At 28.8% G+C, this 23,548-nt stretch overlaps 1 protein-coding gene across 1 annotated transcript; it reads left to right on the top strand.

The window, feature by feature from the left end:
* The first annotated feature begins 102 nt into the window (after positions 1-102).
* Positions 103-12,840, top strand: LOC129989387 (protein FAM50 homolog). The gene is made up of 6 exons (XM_056097901.1): positions 103-211; positions 3,897-4,128; positions 7,336-7,461; positions 8,191-8,436; positions 9,520-9,648; positions 10,870-12,840. Exons 2-6 carry the CDS (start codon positions 3,910-3,912, stop codon positions 11,215-11,217), a joined length of 1,068 nt encoding a protein of 355 aa, XP_055953876.1. The 5' UTR covers positions 103-211; positions 3,897-3,909; the 3' UTR covers positions 11,218-12,840.
* Positions 12,841-23,548: the final 10,708 nt, after the last annotated feature.

A 23,548-nucleotide genomic window follows, 5' to 3' on the forward strand; every position in this document is an offset into this window, starting at 1 on the left:
TTTAATTTCTGTCTAAAATTACCTTTGGATAATTTTATATTGAACCAAGCAGATTCAATTATTTTTTATATAAGTAGATTCAGTTTCCAGTAAATTGAAGTGAAATGTTACATTGCTTGGAATTTGTGTACAAATAATAAAATACTTTTTCTGAATGTGTTAAAATTAAAGAAAATTTGAAATTACACTACCTTTTCCACTGATTAGTTTGGTAATTATTTTAAATAATTTTTTTCTTAATTTTATTGGTGCATTTTGAATATCAGAATTATTTATTTAGTAAGAATTGAAGAATTTTTTATCTATTAAGAATTATTTATTATCGTTTTTTGTAATGATTGATATGAAAAATGTTGATAAATAATTCATTTATTTTTTTAAAGTGTACTTTTTCATAGCATTTTAATGAAACTCCCTGAATTTTATTTAACATTGTTCTTTTATTCGTTATTTAAAATGGAACATTCTGGAGTCTTTGAAAACTTGTATAGAACTGCACATATACGTTTCTTTGTTATATTGAAGGTTTTGTTTGGATTTTTGAAATTTTCTGCTCAATTGTATGTTAATCATTGATTTGATTCCCAAATTTAATGTTGCAACAATAGTATTTTTTATAGTTTTACTCCTTTAAAGGTATTTCTCTATATTTTATGATACTTTCGTGAAAACTATTTTTATTTAATATGCATTTTTGATTAATAAATAACAGTATATAAAAAGCTAATTCTTTAAATAAAAATATCAGTTGTCAAGAGATTTTGCATATGATGAATGAAAGGTTTGTTTATTAGTAGCTGGTTTTTTTAGTGCTTGCTTTTTTTGCTATTATTTGTGCTTTTCTTTTAACTTCTAGATTTTGAATATTCAAGATAGGTATTTGTGTATTTACCACAAACCAGCAATTAATTAGTAAAGAAATTGGCAAAGATATCATGTTTATTATGTTTGGAAATTATTCACCAAAGATATCTTTTAACTATATGACATCTATATGTCCTCAAAGAGATGCATTTAAGCTAAAAATTTACTAATTACATTTCTTCCTTTTTTCTTTTTTTTTTTTTTTTTACAGAAATATTTTTGGTTTGATTTCACCTACACTTGCCAGAAAATGTCTGCATACAAATGCACAATAAACATTCTAGAGAGATTAAAAGTACATTTTAGTGCCAATATTAATTTAATTTTTATTTAATGTATTTCTTGAACAATTCATTAAATATCAATAACAATTATAGAAATAAAACACACATTGTTTTAAAGTAATAATAATAATAATTTAAACTTACACAAAAAGTTATCAGGAAAAGTTTTCAGTATGCATGAGAAAAGTCTACAAAAAATATATTTCATGGACTGTGAATTAAACTTCAATATCTGATTTATTGTTTTGTTATGTTGCTGAATCTTGAGTTCCAATAAGTCCCATAAATGTTCGATGAGGTTTAAGTCTGGTGATTGTGAAGGAGTATGCAATTGATTTTTGATTTTATATAACAGTCAGAGTTTTATGCTGTGGGCAGTATATTTTGGATCATTGTCTTGAAACCAAAAGTCATCGCCAAGGTTCAAATCTTGTGCACTCTGTCTCAAATTTTCTTTTAATATATTCAGATATCCAATATGATTTAATGTGGAATCTATAAAAGTTATTTGACCTACTCCACTTTCTGCCATGCACTCCCAAATCATTATGCCACCTCCACCATGTTTAACTGTAAGCACAAAATTTTGCTTCTCAAAAGCCATACCTTGTTTTCTCCTTGCCAGTTTATGCTCTTTTAATGCCAAAGATACAAAAGTTGATTTCATCAGAGAATATTACTTTTTCCCTAAACTCGGAATGTTTATTTACATACTCATTGACAAAATGTAAACATTTTTACTTATTAGCAGTTGAAATGGGTGGTTTTCTACAAGCTACAGGGACATGATAATTGGGGGGTTTTTTCAGTATTTTCTATGTAAATTCCTTCATGAAAAGGTTTTTTTTTTTTTTTTTAATCTTTTAATAATATTATTTGCTATTTGAGATGCAGTATTCTTTGGATTTAAACATACAGATTTTAGGATGTATCTCTTTTCTCATAAAGTCAGCTTAGATGGCTGGGTACTAAATGGCTTTGAGATAATAGATTTTGATGATTTGTAATTATTGATCACTCTTTAGATAGAAGAACGAGTTCTTTCAACTATCTTGCGAATTGCTTGCAGAGTTTCACCTTCATTCCTTAGTCTTGAAATTATTAAGGAATGAGTAATCTCTTTTCCTTTAGAATCCATTTTAAGTCAAACACAATACACTCTATCTTTCAAAAATGAACAAGTACTAAAAAATAAATGCAGACAATATTTCATTTCATACAAGTTCATAGAGGCTAAAAAATTGAAGATTAACTTGCAAATATTCTTTTAAATTTATACCTGTATGCAAACTTTTCTGATAAATTTTTGTGTAATTTTAAATTATTATTATTATTACTTTGAAACAATGTGCTATATTTAATATTTTATTGATATTAAATTTTTTTTCAAAGAATAACTTAAATAAAAATTAAATTAATATAGTCACTACAGTGTGCTGCAGTTGGCTGTTGAATATTTACTCTGCATTTGTATGCTGACATTTTCTGGCAAGTGTATATTACTTTAATTTGTTGAGGTATTTTTGGAAGCTACGCAAAAATTGTTAAATCTTTTAACTTCCCCCTCCCTCTATTTCACCCTTTTTTTTTAAAGGCATGTTAAGTTTTTAACTATGTCTCTTTTGTAAACTACTGGGATGATAGAAGAATCTCATTGTATTTCAACTGATTCATGATATTTTGTAGGTCAATTAAAATATTTGAAATCATTCCCATTTTACATTTTAATTCTATGGATGTTTTTTTTCCCCTCTATTATTAGTCTCAAGAATTTGTAATTAATAATAAGTTTTTTTAATTTTTAGTTCTTTGACAACTTTAGACTTGCTCCAAAATAGTAAAAGTTAATATAACAAATTTTTATATATTAATAATTGAAAGATTTTTAAATAAAATGTTAAGTTTTCACTGAGAAATAGAAAAACTGTTTGATGAAATAATGGTAAGTTAAGTAGTGGTCATCTGTTCTCTTGAAGATAAATGAGAGTTTTTTTTAATCATTATGTTGTCAGTGTCTTCAATTCATTTCATATAGAGTATTATGAATATTCTATACTTATATTATAAATTTTCTGTTTGGTGTTGTTAATGCATATTTTCATACAATTGTATATTTATTATGCATAGTTATTTGATTGAATGTAATTAATTTAAATATAAAACTATTGTTAAGTTTTAGAACCATATATAGGTCAAGCAAGTTTGTGCATTAAAATTTTGTCATCTACGAATAGTTTAATTTATTTCAAACTTAAAAAACATGTATTGTAGAGAGCAAATATGTGTGTAGATAAATATCTTCAATATTTCTTACTATTTGATATTTTAAAAATAAATTTAGCATCAAATTCATTTACATCACTTTTTATGTCATGAATTTGTAAATATATAGTTTTAAAATACATGAAAAAGAGAAAAAAAAATTCTGAAAATTTATATAACAGTCATAGTTTGTTATATATTTAACATATCATACAACTTGAATTTACAATAACTCCATATAGGATAAAGTTAACCATAAGATCAAACATTTAAAATAATGTAATACACAGCAGGTGAAGACAAATTCTTCAACAAAATTAAAAGGAGAAATAAAGTTTGTCTTGTTTGTACACATTTGCTGAACTTGGATAAAAAATTGCAACATTACTATCTAATTTTTTTGGATCAGTTATTATTTTTCATACTTGATTGTTTTTAATTAATTTTACATTTTGTGTTTCCTATAGTGTGTTTATTTTATTTCAGAAAAGATTCCAGTATGGCTCTGTATAAAGGTGCTGCAAGTGAGGCAGGCCGTGCCTTGCAACTAAAAAAGAAAAGAGAAAAAGCTTTAGAGGAACTGGAACATAGGAAAAGAAAAATTGAAGAAGAGATGAAGCTATCAGACATTGAAAATAAGTTTGCAGCTCATTATGATGCTGTTGAGCAACAACTTAAATCAAGTACCATAGGCTTAGTGACTTTGGATGAAATGAAGGTATGAAGAAAATATTTATAAATAAACTATTAGATATGTAAAATGCCACTCATGTTATATATACTGATAAACTATTAAATTCAGTGACACGATAGCCCATGTGGGCCAAGGCATACAGTGCCCATATCTGCTTTCTTGACCGAGGGCCCTGGGTTTATGTCTCAGTTAGGGGATCATTCTAAAGCAGAACCCCCGGTTTTTGTTTCCAAACATGCTTGGTCTTCAGTTTATTGACCCACTGAAATGAAATTCTGAGTCATCCTTGTCCAGCCCGAGGATCGAACCTTGGACCTGGGCATTGGGAGTGCGAAGCGCTACCACTATGCCAGAAGGCTTAATATATACTGATAAGATATGTTAATATCAGTGCCAGTTATAGAAATTCTATATCTCTATTGAAAATAAATTGCTTTATGAATCTTATTTTTATTGATTTCTGTTTCTGTTTTCAGGAAGAGGAGCACTTTCTCAATAAAATGCAAATATTTTTTTAAAGATAATATGTGAAATATTATCATTATAATCTATGTAATTATAAAATTATTCATTGCATCATATTTATTTACTTTTACAAGATATTCTCCAAGTATCATATCTGTTTTTACTTAAAATAAGAATGAGTTTTAGAAATTATATATTACTTAAGAAAGGTCTGCCGTGGTACAAAAAAAAAGCAATTAAGATTTCCCTACTTAGATTTAATACTGTTTCTTGATTCATTGTTCCTTTGCTCTCTAATTGCAACTATTGAAACTGAAACTGTGATAGTTTTTTTGTCATAGAAATGCAATTTAAAATCTTCCAGGTAAAAAAAATAAATATGTATTCTGGCTATTTCATTTCAAATGAATGATATATGTACTGTATTATATTATATATAACTACAGAATTAAAACATGCAGAATTTAATATTATTTTATTAGGGCACTGCCTTTAGATGCCAAGAAAAATAATATAAATTGAATTCTAAGAGCAAATTATAAAAAAATTAAATTCGTATTTTAAATAAATTAAAAAATAAAATAATAAATATCTTTCAGAATTACTGAAAATATTTCAGTTTTGGTATATAGGTGTTAAACAGTGCTCTACTAAGCATCCCCATAAGCATTCTACTATTTAAATATAGCTTTTGGTTCAGAGTATATTGTTATAATTGTGATTGACAATAAAATATTCAAAGCTGACAATTTTCATTTCCTCCATATTTAATGTTTTCCAACCATCTGAATATATAACACTGCCATCTACTGTTTTGCTGAATTGTAGTCATTTACATGTTAATTTAACAATTGGAAATTCATAATGAACAGAGGATGAATAACACAGATTTGTCATAGCATAAACTTTAAAATGCCACTAAGGTGTAAGAACATAGCCAATGTTTGTTTGTTTTTCCCTCCCCTTGAACAGATTTTCATTTATTTCCATGATTTTGTTGGCCCCACAAGCTTTAATTTTATTGAGAGACATCAAGGAATTTTCTTAATATAATTGTTCCAGTCCATATAATTTGCTTTGCATCTGAAATTTACAAAAACTCAATTTAATTTTCCTAATGCCACTGATAAATAAATTTAATGGCATTCAAGACAGATAATGTGAAAGTTCAAGTCATATTTTGGTTTTCTCCTCCCACCACCACCACAGATTTACAACTCATCATGCAGATCATAATGCATTAATGCTTCATTTGAACCAATATTCAACTTCATTGGGTGATTTTGAAAACATAGCGTATCTGAATGATGATTCTTTTATCATGAAGTAATTTGATTACAATTTTTTCATCATTTAGTAATTGTCATATTATGCAACCCATTACATTCCCCTTGATAAATAGATGTTGTGAAAAAAATAATTTTTTAAATTAGTTCTTCATTTGAACTACTATTCAATATCAATAAATGGTTTTTGGGAATCAAGTCTACCCATATGATAATAATTATTATTATTATTTATTTTATTTATTTCAAGATCGTTGATGGCTTCTGCATCAGTTGGTAATAACCAGATTGTGTAAACTATTTCATTAAGAAGCTTTTTTTATAAAAAGATGTCATGAAAAAATAAAAACCTAACCGAAAGCCCATGATTTATAAAATCACTAATTGCAATATTTGGCATAGTTAGCAGTACAAGGATGAAATATTTTGGTGCATTTGAACATTTTTTATACTACCATTCTAGTGGAATAGTACCGAGAATGTAGTATAAATATGAGAAATTTGTTGAAAACTTCTTGCTGATACTGATACAATATCTCTTAAAACCTATTGAGAAATAAATTTGAATGTTAGAAATTTTTCAGAAAAAAAATGTGCTAGTTATTTTTTCTGATAAGTGCAATATAGAAATTTTATCAGAATTATATTTAAATTTCTGTTATTACTTGTTTTCTGTTTTTATTTAGACATCAATGCATGACTTAAAAATTAATTTTTACAAGTAACTGCAAGTTTCCATTTATAATATATAAAAAAAATTTTAAGACATTGTGCTGGATATTATTAAAATGAAAATATCACTAGAATTTTTTTTTTTTTTTTTGGTAAATTTGAATCAGTTCAGTTTGGAAATTTTCTGTATGTTTGTACATTTTCATGTATTGAGCATCTTTAATCTTAACTCAAATATACTTTTTATTTGTATTGTTTACAAAATCATTTAATATTTTTTTCATGTATAATTTTATCATGTTGCTGTTATTATGGAATTAATATAAAACTGATTTTTAGCTGTGCTTTCCTGTATTCCTTTTTTATCACTATTTTTTTAAATAAATTTCATACATAACCAGAATAAATTTATGAAAAAATGCATATTAAACCAGTATATCAAATTTTTAGTATGTTACATTCATTGCAGCCCAAATTGACTGTCATAAAAAATTGCTCTACATTTCGTAATCTTAAGTAAATGCAGTTAGATAACATTAAGAATTAAAAGTAGCATATATATATTAGAACAGGATTTAGTCTTAATAATCATTAATCAATATTGTATAATGTTTCTCCTCATTTAGAGTGAAGTAAGATTTTTCTGTAGCCTTCAAATGTATAGAAGCATATGTTATGCATAGTTTCGCAGTATCTATTATTTATTATGTATGTCATTGTCTGAAAATGTTTTTAAAGTTGTTGAACATAACATTGAGAATTCACATACATTATTTGTTCTTGATATTTTGTTTCAAATACTTTGTAGGCAAAGCAAGAAGATGTAGTGAAAGAAAGAGAGAGACAGCTGGCACAGAAACAACATGAAAAAGAGTTACAAAGGCAAAAAGAAATGAGAGAGAAACAAGAAGCAAAAGAAAGACAAAAAAGACAGGTTTGAAATTTTTCAACATAGTAATTTATTAATGAAATTTGTAAAATTTATACTAACCATATTTTTAATTTGAGTACATAATTATTTGCTATAAATTCATGCTTGTTTAATACTTTGCCCCCCCCCCCAAAAAAAAAATACCAGGATGTGAAAAATCACAGTTGCTAAATTTTATTATTCTGCACTTTTCTTTTGGTATTTAATATTTAAATATTAATCAACAACTTTGGTTCCATTGTAATTTATTGATTAATTATTCAAAAGAATGGGAAGATTATTAGTAGTAAGATTTTTATGTCCCTGATTTTCAGATAGAAAAATAAAATTATGGATTTTGTTAAAGTTGTAAAATTTTAGAATATTGTAAATTTTACTTATAAAACGGCTATAATTTTTAAAACCAATTATTTTTTAATCTTTTCATTACTTACCTTCTGCTAGCATTGTTATAAGTCTGAATCTTATTTAAAGTAAAGCAAAATGATAAAACTGCATAAATAGTTATTTCAATGATTGTTCAAAGTGATTTTTTTATGGCAAAGTTCATTGACAAGAAGATATTAATTTTTAAATTAATTTTTCTGGAAATATTTAATACACTTTTATATCTAATTGGTTACAACACAGTGTAATTTTTAAAAAAATTAATGCATAAAAAATTGCTTATTTTCTCTGATTATTATATTATTTCTTCTTGTAAAGCATAAGAATTCTTGTATTCTTTTTTAGATTGCATCTTTGTCTTTTCGATTAGATGATGAAGAAGAAGAGGAGGAGGAGGAAGAGGAAGAAGAACAGCAGCAGGAAAATGAAAATAGCAGAGATGCCTCTGAAAGCCAAGACAGCTCACAAGAATCAGATGAGCCTGTTCTCAAGAAGAAGAAAATATTTAAGAATCCAGATGTGGATACCAGTTTTTTGCCTGATCGTGAGAGAGAAGAGGAAGAAAGAAAGTTACGAGAAGAGTTACGGCAAGTATGTGAATAACATTTTTATTACCTTTTGTTGGATATCTCCTACTCTTTAAATACTTCATTCTAGCTTCTTAAAAGTATCCAGGAAAATTAATTTTAATTTCATGATTTATAAGTGGATATTTTAATTGGAAACTCCATTTGGTGACAATTAAAAGCATTTGACACCATGCAGAATATTTGCTGATGTTTTTGATTTGACAACTTTCGAATCTTATTATTATTCTAGTTACAGAAGTTAAATTATTTGCATGTTTTTCATCCATTATATTTTTTTAATGTGAATGAAATGTTTTAAATTTTTAATTTGGTTAATATAATAGTTATGAAACCATCAATTTTAAAAATTGATGGTTTCATAACTATTTTTGTTTAAAATTCTTCAATTTCCAGAACCTTTGACAAAAAAGACCAGATAATATTAAAAATTCTTCTATTTGGAATTTAAGAAGTCTTTTTTGGCTTTACTTATTGATGTATTTTTAGTGCTGCAACCATATTGTATGTATATAAAATGATCTAATTTTTACTCATTCATTGATAAGCCAGCAAATAATTTGCATGTCATTGAAATGTGTGAAGCATCATGTTTTATTGCAACACGAAGTCATGGAAAGTCTACTGAGCATCCACCTTTGGTTGAGAAATTTTTCTCCAAAATTATAATAATTGTCATGAATTTATTTCTAAAAATTGGATGTCTTTTGAAAATGCAGGCTCATAGTTATGACTGTTTTCCAATAGAATGGAGCACCATGATACTAAGTTTCCAGAAGATAGCACAATGAAACTTATATAATAAAACATAATTATTGCAGCATATGTATGGGCTCTGAAGATGCAGTGCTTCAATTGTATCTTATCAACGTTCTGTACTTTTTGTCACCATAAATATGAATGATATTACAGTATTTAAACATTAATTACTTAATAGTGATAAGAAAAATGATGATATATTAATAAAAAAAATGCATAAATGCCAAACAAGCTGATTTTACTTCTCAAGATGTGAACATATCTTCTTTTATCTATCTACTTTTAGTATCATTTTGTCCTCTTCACCAAAACCTTATTTTTTACACAGGAGTGGGTCCAAAAGCAAGAAAAACTAAAGAATGAAGAAATTGAAATTACTTTCAGTTATTGGGATGGCTCTGGTCATCGAAGAAGTGTAAAAATGAAAAAAGGACACAGCATTTATCAGTTTCTTTTGGTAAATTTTATTTTTATAACTGTATTTCATATAAGTGCAGTTTTTGTGTATGTAATTTTGATATATATTTTTTTAATGTCATTTACAATGAAATAATATCTTCAATTTTTAAGACTGTAGCACTAAGCCTAGAAAGACTCTATCATATATCTAAATCGTTATTGGAAAATTTATTTTGGCAATTACTTAAAAGATATTCAAATATAGAATGCATTTGAGGGTAGAATACTTAAAAGATAGGATACATATGAAAATATCATTAACAGAATTTTCTAACAATGGACAATGAAAGGTTGATTATATTAGAAATGTCCTATCAAAGGATTATTTTATTGGAATAGGCTATAAAAATGCATCCTGCATCCATTCTAAGCAAATGCTTAGAATAGTTATAATTTTGTATGCTCTGAAATTTGTGATTAAATTTCCATAAAGTGTATTTATTTTTTTAAAAATTAAAGTGTCTTGCAACTAATTCAAAATTTCACAATAATTGTTATGATTTTTTTTTCTGTGCTTAAGACTGTTATAAAAACTATAAAAGGGGGGGGGTGATGTATTTCATTATTTTTAATCTGTAAATTTTAATTCTCTCTCTGTATATATATATATATATATATATATATATATATATATATATATATATATATAACAAATTTAGCATGCTTTCTAATTATTCACTTAAAACTAATGTGTCCAAGCACCTATTGTCCTGTACTTGAGATCTATAGACATTATGAATATTCACTACTTGTCCTAAAAATGTAAGGCTCAAGACTTCTAATTAACTATAACAAAATGAATACATTTTTTCATATAATGAAAAAAAATTACCATTCTTGCAATAGAAAATGTCTTGTTATTCCATACCAAACATTGTATAAAAGCTAAAAGCTAGTAAAATGTTCTCAAAATAAGTATCATTATTTACATTTTAAGACATTACACTTGATTGTTTATTCTTAATATCTTATGTTTTTAAATATTACTTCAAGAAAAATTATTCTTATGCAGTAAAACTTATTCAGTTAGAATAAAAGAAACAAATCAATAAAAATTAGAAAATATTAAAAATATTTTTGTTGTCATTCTTTCTATCATTTTGATTGCTCTTCATAGAGTATTTATCAGCTCTAACTTTTCCACAAATAACTTTAACATCTGGAAATTTTATGTATATTTATTATGTATTACTGACTTTCTTTTTCTTTTTGGTTGTAGAAATGTTTGGAAGTTCTGCGTAAGGAATTCCATGAATTGCGAGCTGTTACTGGGGATCAGCTTATGTATGTGAAAGAGGATCTGATTATTCCTCACCATTACACATTTTATGATTTCATTGTGACAAAAGCAAGAGGAAAAAGTGGGCCTTTGTTTAATTTTGATGTTCATGATGATGTGAGACTCATGAGTGATGCCAGCATTGAAAAAGATGAATCTCATGCTGGAAAAGTTCTCCTTCGCAGTTGGTATGAGAGGAATAAGCATATCTTTCCTGCATCTAGGTGGGAACCATATGACCCTACTAAGAACTATGAAAAATACACAATATCTGACAGGAAAAAATGAAATTAAAATTTTCGATTCTTCTTATTAATATATATATGTATATATTCATTTATATGAAAACTTGGCTGGCAGTGTTAGCTACACAGTAAATCATAATTTACTGTGGCATACCTGATGGGAAAATATTGGTGTGATTATCAATAACTTGAAGCCACTTTCATTAATTTTGAAGTACTACATGTGAAATAGAGTTTGTATTTAATTTTCTGTGTATCCAAAATTTTAAATTATTCAATTAATTATTCCCAGTGTAAAATCGTGTATTTAATATATTTTTCTTTAAAATATTTGTGACAAGAAGATTGTTATATCTTCTTTACAACTTACTTTTTGTATTGCATTATGGTAGTCTAAATCAAGGGACTTAGAAGCTGGACATTATTATTTATTTTAATATAACTTTATATTGTTACCAGCATAAATTTTAGTATCTTTCAATAATATATTGGATAAAAATTCATATTACTGTGTCAAGAGGTATAAAATATGAATTAATATAGCTTGACTAGCTGAAACATTTAGTTAATCATCTAAAGTGTTTTTTCCTCCTGAAAGTATTTCAACTATTAGCTTTATATAATATAAAGTGTGAAAAATGATTTGATTTTTACAACCAAAATTTAAAATAATTAAAAGTATTGAAGTTATGCTGTTGAATGATTAAATTTATTGATTCAAAATTCCATTTAAATGAAAAATGGTTTTTTTCATTTAAATGGAATGGCTATTTTTGGAATAAAATCCCAGAAATACCTGTGTCTTAATCTGTTACATATAAAAGCTTCATTTAAAAATATATGAATATTTACATAACATTTCAAATTAATAATTTAATTACTTTTTCAGTAAAGAAATATGTTTGCAGTAAGTTTAATATTATCTTTTTAAAGTAAATATGTGAAATCTATTTTAAAAGACTTGATAATTCTCGACAGGTAAAACTTTTTAAAGTGTTGAAAATCTTAAAAGGTTAATTCTTATTCCATAAACAATACATTTTACTGCTTAGTTGCTAGTCCCCCCCCCCTCTCCTCCACCTGACTTATTAGATAATATCAACTGTTTTGTTTCTGCTAAGAATCATCGGATCAATTTAGGTGTTTATGGATTCTATACAATTTGATATTGGCTTGTAATGTCTATAATGACTTGATTTCAATTAAGAATATAAAAGTACAATAATTCAGTGCATTATCATTCATGGACATGACATCTGAAGATATTTAATGACTTGTTTATCTAGATTTCAAATGAGATAAATTAACTGAGGTGATAGAATATTTATATTAATAGGTTTCCAGTGTTTGATAACTTTTATAGAAAGTTAAAACCTGATATAATCTTGGATAAATAGTTTCTAACCATCAATCAAGAAGTTGTGTGATTTATCTTCTCAAAGTTTAACTTGTTACCATTCTTTTACCTCATTGTAATGAGGCAAAAATAAATATTCAGTGCTGAATACTCATAGATGACACAACATATATAAGATTTATTTTGCATCTTTTAAATTGCAATATATGTAAAGGCTATTGCAGTAAATTTCTTTTATAAAATGATGCTTGTATAGATAATTTATTGAAAATTTTAACATCTATATTTTTTATTTTGCTATTATGTAATGTGAATTTACTGAAGCAATAAATCTTTGATACATTATGAAGAACCATATTCTTTATTGTTGTTCAAATTCTCTCAAATAAGAGTTTTTGTGAGAGAATTTTAAGAAATTATTTAGACACTCCAAGTTGTAGAACTCATTTTAACCTTTTTCATTCTTTTCCTTATAATGGTAAATGGCTAAATCTCCTTTTAAAATTTTTTCGGCATCTTTTTGAAGCATATTTATGAAGTTACATTTTGAAATGTCTTTCATGTTTTATTTTATTTTTAAATGAACAAAGTATATATTTGATTAATGCCTTCAATTATTTTAAATTTTTTTGTTTATTTTTTCTTATAAAGCTTCTTCTCATTAGAAATTGTGCCTTAAAAATTGCTATTATATTCAATTGTTCATTTTTTAGTACCTTTAACATTCATAATTTCATATTCTTTGTTATTTCTTTGAGTTATGTTAATCCACCTTATAAAAATTATTCTTTATTGAAATGAGTAAGGCTAGCAACAAATAAATTTCCTGCTTTAGAAGGCTCTGCAGTACATTCTGTTGATGAAAATAAGATAAAATTTGGAAAATAGATATTTCAAATTATGCTTTTGACATTTAGTAAATAAATTGTAGTACCAAAATTCACTGGTAGATTGTGCTGTAATCCAAATGGTATTTATCTGCATTCTTTGAAAACAGGAAACATGCCATCAATTCTGAATATAGCAGAAAACTTATTTCTATCATAAATGAAATTAATTGCTGACATCAATAAATACTTCTAAACATGGAATAATTTCTTATGCCAATTTTTGAAAGTTTGCAGGTGGACTGGCAAAAATTTGTAAAATTCACATATCCCAATTTCACTGGAATCTAAACAGCACTAACTTCATTTGCTTATATAGTTTGGTACTCCTATATCTAAAGAAATAATCTGTAAAAAAAATTTAAAAAAAATGTGTATTTAAGATTTTCAAACTCAGCTCTAAAATTTAAAACTTTTTGATTTCATTCATTTATTTATTATTATTTGTTCTGTTACTAAAATATTCATTGTCACATAAAATGTAGCGTTATTTTATTGTCTGCTAAAACATTTACTGATGTTTAAAAGGTATGTTGACATAACAAGATTAATAAATGATCATTGGGCTAATATTATGGTTCATTTTAAAGCAAAACAGCTTTTCTTCATTGTATCCATAATTACAAACTATAATAGAAAAAGATTTCAGTTCATTGTTATTTCTGTTCTGAGCGGTCACTAATAAAAGGAAAAAACTGGCATGATGCAAAATTATTTTTATAATTCACTTGTTTTGCATCTTTAATTCATCAAATTAAAAAAAAAAAAAATAGACCTAACTGAAACTTTTGTCAATTTCTTGTTTGATAAAGCTAGCAAATGTAGCAATAAACAATTTTTTTTTGAAAGGAAGAAAATTAGAATTTACTTCATTATCTGCATTTGTGTTATATATATTGAAAAAGTGTATACATTAGAAACATATATTTACATCAAAATTAAAATAATATTTAATTAATTAGAATTTGTGAGGAATAAAATATTCTTATATATATTAAAAGAATCATTTATTTATTCTAGCTCCTTTTGAATGTTTTTGAGGATAAAAACATTAAAATCGATTACAAATTGTTGACGCAAAAAATTTCAATAATTGTTTTGAATTTTTTAATTGAATAAATTTGTAATTTTTTAATTCGATGATGGTTTAAACTTTACGAATGCATTAAATAGGTAAAACAGTCTAAACATTTGAAAATATGTTCTTAATAAAAACATTTTATAGATGTTTAACATGGCATAGTTCATAAAGTTTTAAACTGGAAATTTCCTTATTTTGTGGCATTTAAGAAGGAAGATGTCACCACTTTTCAATTAAAAAAATAATGCTCAAAAAGTAGTATCGAATCTTTGAAAAAAATGTGATGAGATATTTTTGTGTATGGATCAATAATACCTAAGTAACAAATTATGTAGCTGTTGAACAGCTATTATTTTATTTTCTTTTCTTTTTTTTTTTTTTTTTTCAGCTATCCAATCATTTCACTGACTCGCACTCAAAAATTTTGTTTTATTACTATAAACGTTGATGCTACTACTTCTAAAATTTAATAAAAACAATTTGTACTTATGAGATTACCATAATTCCTGCTCTGGACAAATATTAATATATTGCAAATGATTGCTCAATACAAAAATATTACAAATAAAGATATATTTAAAAGAATGAAAAGTGAGTATAAAGGCAGTTTTAATCCTTCATAAAGTATTTTGAAATTTATATATATATACACGCTAAACATGTAAAAAGAATTTTTGTACATTAAGTTCTAAGCAGAAATTAAGAGAAAATTTCGCTGTTTAATTTTATGCTGTTAAACTACTCGTATATTGATGTTATCTCTACTTTCTCCCCATATATATTCCTATAAGCATCTGATTTTTGTAACCGAGCACAATAAATGGAATCAATAAAATCTGACTTGAAGAAGCAGTAATTTGTATCTAGCCTGAGGACTTCTGACCTCACAAGACATACAGAAGGGTAGAAAAAATCACATTGCATTTTTCTGTGCATCTCTATTGAAAAACTCATGCTTTTTATAACTTACTGGTCTCACTGCTGTCGATTTTCGAAAAGTTTCACACACAGAATGAAACTACCCAGAGAGTTAATTGCTTCGTCGAAAAATATATCTCCCAAACATTCGTTACTTAGTAGATCTATATACCAATGCAGCACGTAGGAGTAAGCGAATTCGAGCTTCTCAAATAACGAATTGCAAATTCAAATGCTTCAGAATCTCAAGATCAACATGTGACAAGAATCGAAAGTTAACGTTTATGTGCTAACCGATCAGAATCAGAAGACCAACATGCGGCAAGAAACAAGGCAACTATGCTTCACGGAAAGTCGAATGAAGAAGATGTACTCATTCCACGCATTCACATTATTCTTACCAACATGCCTTTTGATTTCAAACGACTGCAGTTCCCCATTCGACTTGCATTCTCGATGACCATCAACAAGGCGCAAGGTGAAACACTTCAAGTGTGCGGATTAAACCTAGAAAATCCATGTCTTTCACATGGGCAATTGCATGCTGAATGATTACAATTGGGGTAGCCAAGATTTTTTTTTGGGGGGGGGGGGGCTGAAGATGGAAAAACAAAAAAATATTGTCTACCCTAAGCGCTTGAATAGTAAAGATTTAAAAAAAAAAAGAACAAATATTATTTATAATTTTCATTTATATATCATTTAATTTTAATGAATATTTTCATTGTCGGCAAGAAAATAAAATATCATTCCTTCTGTCATTCTTAACCCTTATCGTGGCAAGATTGCTTTTTTGAAGAAAAGCAAAAAAAAAAAAAAAAATGTATATAATTAGCTTCTTTACAAAAAATTATTAGTTAAAAATTATTATAGCTTCTTTAATAAAACTAAGTTAAAAATTATTTTATAGTGGTAGTATTTTTTATAAAGTTGTATGTATGCTATACTATACAAAATGAATATAAGGGTTAATTAAACAAGATAGCAACTTCAAATTTCAAGCGACATTTCCAAAATTATTTATTTTGCGGCAGCAACGTGCCGGGTACCAGCTATTAAATTTTTTTTAAAAATTAAATCTGATTTTTGCAACAAAAAAAGATTTTTAATATAGTCAACTACCTTATAGACACGAAACCTTCAGAATAACCTTTCTTATGGTTATCAGAATATTTGAGAACACAATTTAAGGAAATTTGTGGATTTTTGTTGCATGCAAATTATTTATGAAATTTACTTTTATTTACAGTAGAGTTGTAATTTCTCATTAAAATTGCATCAACACCTTTTTGTTTCAAATAATTAGTTTTTTTTTTTTTTTTTTTTTGAAAATTTTATTTATTTTTTAAAAATAAAATCTGAATTATAGCAGCACGGATAGGAGTGGACCAAATTGTCTCCGCTCATCTCTCATCTGTTATTTTTTTAACTATTCTTCCCATTTTTAATATTCATCACGACTTGAACAATGGACCAGAGATGAGTAAGAATCCTGGCACTAGTCGCAGAGTCTGCGGTAGCAGGGGGACAACTGCACCTCTGTCGGCGAAAGATTCAGAGTTTCGTTGGTACAAGTATTTTCCACTTTAGGATGGTTGTAAAGAGCTGCGCATTATCGAGTATGATTATTTAACCCTTATCGTGGCAAGATTGCTTTTTTGAAGAAAAGCAAAAAAAAAAAAAAAAATGTATGTGGGAAAAGGCAACGACCAGCATTAATATTTGAAATATATTTATTAAGATTAAAGTACAAAGGACAAAACATTACTACATAGAACATAAAAGATACATGAGCGTGAGCTACACGTCTTGAAGTCTCACTGCCTAACTCTCGTCTGCCAATAATGGCGGGAAAGCATCCCGTGATTAATGACGTGACGCAACATGGCCAGCATGGCGCCATACAGGATACGGGATCTGTCAGCGCTTCCCACATCGGCCATCATGACAGGATAGGCGACCTCGCCTTATGGTATACAGTACAATGAAGTAAATATATAAAACAAACAGCAAATACAGGAAAATAATTTGTAAAATTGAAATATTCACAAGATAAAACAAATAAAATAGTCATACCATCCGTGACAGCATAAGTATATAGCAATACAATAGCGTGCACTGGAAATATCGAATAACTAACTAAAAATAAAAATAATATTAGTGTTGAACATATAAAAATATAATAACACAAAATAAACAGAGAAAAAAAATCAAAGTCTATATCGTCCAAATATACACACACAAAAAGAAGGAAAGTAGTTCTCTTTCTCTTTAAGTAGTGTTCAGTGTTTACTTTTGAAACACAATTCAAGTGATATGTTCTATATTGCTGGACCATGGTTTCATATATTCTGCACAAGTTGAAGTTTTTGATGGTCCATCGAAGAAATCATACTTTTCAACATCGTATGTGTCGTTTGCTTTAATTTTGATCACTTTATATGGTCCGAGAAATTTTTGTTTCAATTTCAGACCAGAGCCAAATTGAGTGCGCTTGATTGCGACGAGATCATTCAATTGAAATTTTTGAGCATGTTTCCTACGCAGATTGTAGGTACGGCGATTTTCTTCTTGGATTTTGAGGATTTGTTGTTTTGCATCTTTACGGAGCTCATCACGCTGTTGGAGAAATGCAGACTGGATCTCTTCGTTGACGATTTCGAGGATTTTTATATCATGCTCAGATTTCATTTTAGTTCCAAACAGAATTTCGAATGGAGTAGAATTGATACTTCGTTGAAATGTAGAATTAATAATTTGCTGAACGGAAGCAACATGGCTATACCATTTCTCAGGGTTTTCTATGGATAGCTTGGAGAGTACAGATATGATAGTAGAATTAAGTCTTTCTACCTGACCGTTTGATCTAGGAAGTCCAGCTGTAATAGCAATGTGGGTGATATGCTGATGTTCACAATATTCTTTGAATGACGTAGATGTGAAAGCGGTACCTCTGTCCGTAATAATCCTTGAAGGATTACCGAAAACTGATCTTTGGCATTCGAGCTTATTGAGAACTTCAGCGGTGTCGGTGGACTTGGTCGGGTAAAGCCACACAAACTTCGTAAAGGAATCGATGATCGCCAGAATATGCTTATATTTCTTAGAAGTGCTGGGAAGAGGACCCAAATGATCAATATGGTATGTATGAAAGGGAGTATCGTCTTTGTCAAGTGGATGCAAAGTGCCATCTAATTTGCCACGTTTTCTGTTATTTAGAATGCATGTTACACAGTTGCGTATGCATTGTTCAATTTTCTCTTTCAAGTTCGGAAAAAAGAATTCTTTGTTTAACATTTCCTGCGTGCGTTTTACTGCAAAATGGCCTCGTTCATGACAGGATTTAATAATGTTGGCCTGCATATCATCTGGTACGACAAATAAATCGATTCCGTCTAAGTTCTTATATAAAATGTTGTTTTTGACTATGTAGTTCTCGTAAGGTGCATTTTGAAGTAATGCTTTTATAGCTGTAACATGCTCATCCGTCTGTTGAGCTTTGAAAATTTGAAGATTAACACAGTCTTGAATGATCATGCAGCATGGGCTTCGGCTAAGAGCGTCGACATGAGTCATCTTTGAACCGGTTCGATGCTCTATTTCGTAGTCAAAATCCTGAAGGTATAATGCCCATCGCGAAATGCGGGAATTCATTTCTTTTTTATTTAACGTTTTGACGAATGCATTACAGTCAGTGATAATTTTAAAGTGTGATCCGAGGATGTAAATTCGGAATTTTTTAAGAGCTTCTACAATGGCGAGTACCTCCAGTTCATAGCTGGTGTATTTTCTTTCGCTGTCAGACGTTTTCTTGGACATATAATACACTGGATGGAATTTGTTATCATCTTTGGATTTTTGTAGTAGGACTGCCCCCAAGCCATCAATTGACGCGTCTGTATGAATTTCAATGGGACTGCCTTGATTAAAAATAGTTAAAACGGGTTTATCAGAAAGTAACTGTTTTAAGCGTAAAAACGCAGTTTTTTGCTGAGCTTGAAATAGAAAGGGGCTGTCCTTACGAAGAAGATCACTAAGTGGTTTTGCTATAGTAGAGTATGAGGGAATAAATTTTCTAAAGTATCCCGTAAGACCTAGAAAACGTTGTACGTCTTTTGCATTTTTTAACTCAGGATAATTAAGAACGGCTTTAGTTTTGGAGGGTGAAGGGAGCAATTTGCCGTGTTCTACTACGTGACCCAAAAATTCAATCTGACTATGCAAAAATTGACATTTTTTAAAGTTTATATCTAGTCCATAATCGCGAGCTACTTTTAGAACAGTGTTAAGGCGTTCGAGAGCCTCAGATTCATTATTTGCGGGAATGACGATGTCATCCATATACGGGAGGACAATGCCTTTTGCAATAATATCACGAAAAACGGCATTTATGTATCGCATAAAGACAGGAGGGCATGAACTTAAACCGAATGGCATATAACGGAATTGAAATTGACCTGTATTTGTGACGAAACTGGTGTAACAACGACTTTTTTCTTTTACCGGTACATGAAAAAATCCGTTACGCAAATCGAGAGTACTGAAAATTTTAGCATTTTGAAGACGATCTAAAATGTCATCAATTAATGGTAGTGGATAATGGTCTTTAACTAATTTACGATTTAATTTTCTATAATCTATACAGACTCTATGTTTTCCATCTTTCTTACGAACTACGACAACTTGACTAGCATAGGGTGAAGAACATGGTTCTATAATTCCATTTTTTAACCACTCGTCTATCTGCGCATTTACTATATCACGTTCGGCAAAGGGTAAACGTCGAGGAGAGTGGAAAATTGGCTCATCGTCAGTAAGCGTTATATCAAGTGCGATGTTCGTGGTTTTGGTTTTGTTAGGTTTATAGGCTAACAAAATCTGTTCAACCTCATTGCGAGTTTGTTTAGAAATATTCGGACCTATATCAAACGTGGGAGTTTCGGCAGAAATAGCCATTATAAAACTGTCAGTTTCAACAGGATCATCAGATTTAGAAATTTTGGAAAATACAACACCGTCAGGTTTAATTGTCAAATTTGCCTGATTTATTACGTCGCAACCTATTATTAGGTCATAAGTAGTACAATTATTAGGTACCACAGAAATAAAAACAGGAAAACTTTGTTTGTCAATAATAATTTCAGATTCAAAGGAACCTATTATTTTAGTTTGGGAAAAACCGAATCCAGTTAGTGTCATCTTGTTATTCGTCAACGGCGGCGATCCTATTTTAATCCATGCAGAATGTTTGAGAAGTGTCGAAAAACTACCAGTATCGACTAATCCGGAAAGTGTATTATTAAGAATAACAACCTCTTTATGCATATTCGACGGAGAATGCAATAAATGTAAAGTGTTGACATTATCCCGTGGGGTAGAACTGTCATTCCGAGTAGTACGATGACAATCGGAAGATTTATGTCCGAAAAAATTACAAGAAAGACATTTAGGACCACGATTACGATTAGGGCAAGACTTTGCGATATGTCCAAAATCGTTACAGTTAAAACAACGCGTCTTACTGTTAGTCGGATTACTAAGATTCAATTTTGATTCTCTTTGTTGGACAGGGATTTTATGTATTGTATCACGTCTTTGTCCGTCATTAGCATATCTAGAATACGACATCTTTGAATTATTTGTGTTCATTGCACTTACGATAGTTTCGAAAATTCGTAATTTTTCTTTAAACTCAGAATAACATTTTGCACCGTAAAGAATAATTTTATCAGAAGGGGAACCCTGTATCCCATTTATTGTGTATTGAATAACAGAACATTCATCAATAAGGGTTTCAGACTGATTCGCAATTTCACGCATGGCAATAAAATATTGCATAAAAGTTTCATTCGAGCGCATTTTACGTCTTTCTAGTTGTTTATGTATTTCAATCGAAGTTACTTTATCGGAAAATTCATTAATGAATGCACTTTTAAAAGCATGATAGGAATTTAGATTTCTTTGAGAGAATAAAAAAGATTTAGCTGCGCCGGAAACTAATCTCTTTACAAAGATTAATTTTTGTTGTTCGCTTAAAGAAGGAAAAAGAGAAAAATTCTCTTCAACATCATAAAAAAAACTTTTAATCGAATAGGAATCATTTCCTGTGAAGTTTCTGCTACTACCACAGAGATCGCGTAATAAAAAACAAAACTGAAGGTTTATTTCATTCATCGTTTGTTTATTCGAGGGATCATTTTCGAGTGATTCCCTTTTGGCGCCAGTAATTAATGCCTGACTGTTATTAATTAATGTTTCGTCTGAAGTTACGGGGATGGGGAAGGAAGAATTATTACCCGTATTACTCATAGAGCTGTTATTAATAGATGAAGTTTCGGTTTGAGAAACCTTTTGAGGAGACAAAGGTTTTTCTTCTGTTTCCGATAAAAAACTAATATCTAGCGAGTTCTGAAATTCATTTAAATTTGTTAGGGCTTTAAAAATATTTTCACACATAGCATCTTTGTCGGTCTCAGTTACTTCTAAGTGTAATAAATTAGAAACGGAGATAAAATCAGATAAAGAAAAAATCTTCAGCAATTCTTGTTTATGTTTTTCTACATCTAAATTTTCAAATCTTTCAAAATTTCTCATTCTTTTTCGAGAAGAATGGTCAAAATTACTGTAACCTAACACAGAGTTAAGCAATTTTACGGAATTAGTTTTTGCATATTTAAGGGAGTTAGTGATTAATTCAATATCGCCTAGTTTTAAAGACATTGTAATGAATTAAAACAGAACTAATGCACATTCACTCGGGATTAAAATTTAAAGGGAGAATGGAATAAAGTAACGTACTATACTATAAATTACAAACTTGGGAAAAAATTGCGCCTACCTGGTTGGGAGCAGTCGAATTATTCACTCTTAAAAGTTCCTTTTTTTTAAAGCAGCCAGTATATGTCAGCACAGTTGCACAAGAACACGAAGTAATTGAACCTTTAACGTTTCCACTTGAATCATATCCATCCAAAACGTGCACTAACGTCCATTAAAATATCCACGGCAAAAATCCACTCTTATCAAAATTCTTAGCATCAATTTAACGTCTTAAATTGTACTAACGTCCACAGCTTTTCAACAATTTGGCGGGATTTGCTAGGGGTATTCACGAGAAAGGCCGAGCCCCCAAAAATGTGGAAAAAGGCAACGACCAGCATTAATATTTGAAATATATTTATTAAGATTAAAGTACAAAGGACAAAACATTACTACATAGAACATAAAAGATACATGAGCGTGAGCTACACGTCTTGCAGTCTCACTGCCTAACTCTCGTCTGCCAATAATGGCGGGAAAGCATCCCGTGATTAATGACGTGACGCAACATGGCCAGCATGGCGCCATACAGGATACGGGATCTGTCAGCGCTTCCCACATGTATATAGGTAGCTTATTTTATATATTTATTATTATATATATATTTATATATATATTTTATATATTTATATATATATATAGTATATTTTTATAAAGTTGTATGTATGGTATACTATACAAAATGAACATAAGTGTTAAAAAACCACCTTGAAGTTAATGTAAACAGTCGAAATATCCAAGTAACGGTTGAAATGTTTTAACTACATTTGACAAAACAATTCATAGAATGGTAGGTCAATAATATGCCGTGTTTAGTGGACAATTTTTGATAAATCAACTAAGAACTGAATGCAATGAGTGTCGAAGATGTTAAATTCGCAGATTTTCAGACACCTGATTCAAATGTCGTTCATTCAGCATATAATTTGTACTACTTTTGTCATATAACCGGCAAGGTAACAAAATAAGATATCGACAAGGTGGTGATAGGGTCATTTTGTTGGCAATTTTTATCGGCCGCCTATGAACTCAATGCGGTGAGTGTCGGAGATAAGTCTTCAGATTTTCAGACATTTGATTGAAATGTCGTTCATTTAACTTATAATTTGCACTAGTTTTTGCAAAATATCCGACAAGTGAATAAGATATCGCATTCTACTAAAAATTTTAAGGCGACCAACTGTGAACTGAATGTGATGAATGTCGAAGACTATATCCACAAATTTTCAGACATTTGATTCAAATGTCGTTCATTAGGATTTTAATTTGCTCTACTTTTGGCAATATAACGGACAAGGTGACATGTGAATAA

Source organism: Argiope bruennichi, chromosome 10, assembly GCF_947563725.1.
Source record: "Argiope bruennichi chromosome 10, qqArgBrue1.1, whole genome shotgun sequence".
NCBI lineage: Eukaryota > Metazoa > Arthropoda > Arachnida > Araneae > Araneidae > Argiope > Argiope bruennichi.

Coding starts and splice junctions, on each gene's coding strand:
- LOC129989387 (XM_056097901.1), top strand. CDS start 3,910: ATGGCTCTGTATAAAGGTGCTGCAAGTGAGGCAGGCCGTGCCTTGCAA. Junction 7,462..8,190: donor AAGAAAGACAAAAAAGACAG/GTTTGAAATTTT, acceptor ATTCTTTTTTAG/ATTGCATCTTTGTCTTTTCG. Junction 8,437..9,519: donor TACGAGAAGAGTTACGGCAA/GTATGTGAATAA, acceptor TTTTTTACACAG/GAGTGGGTCCAAAAGCAAGA.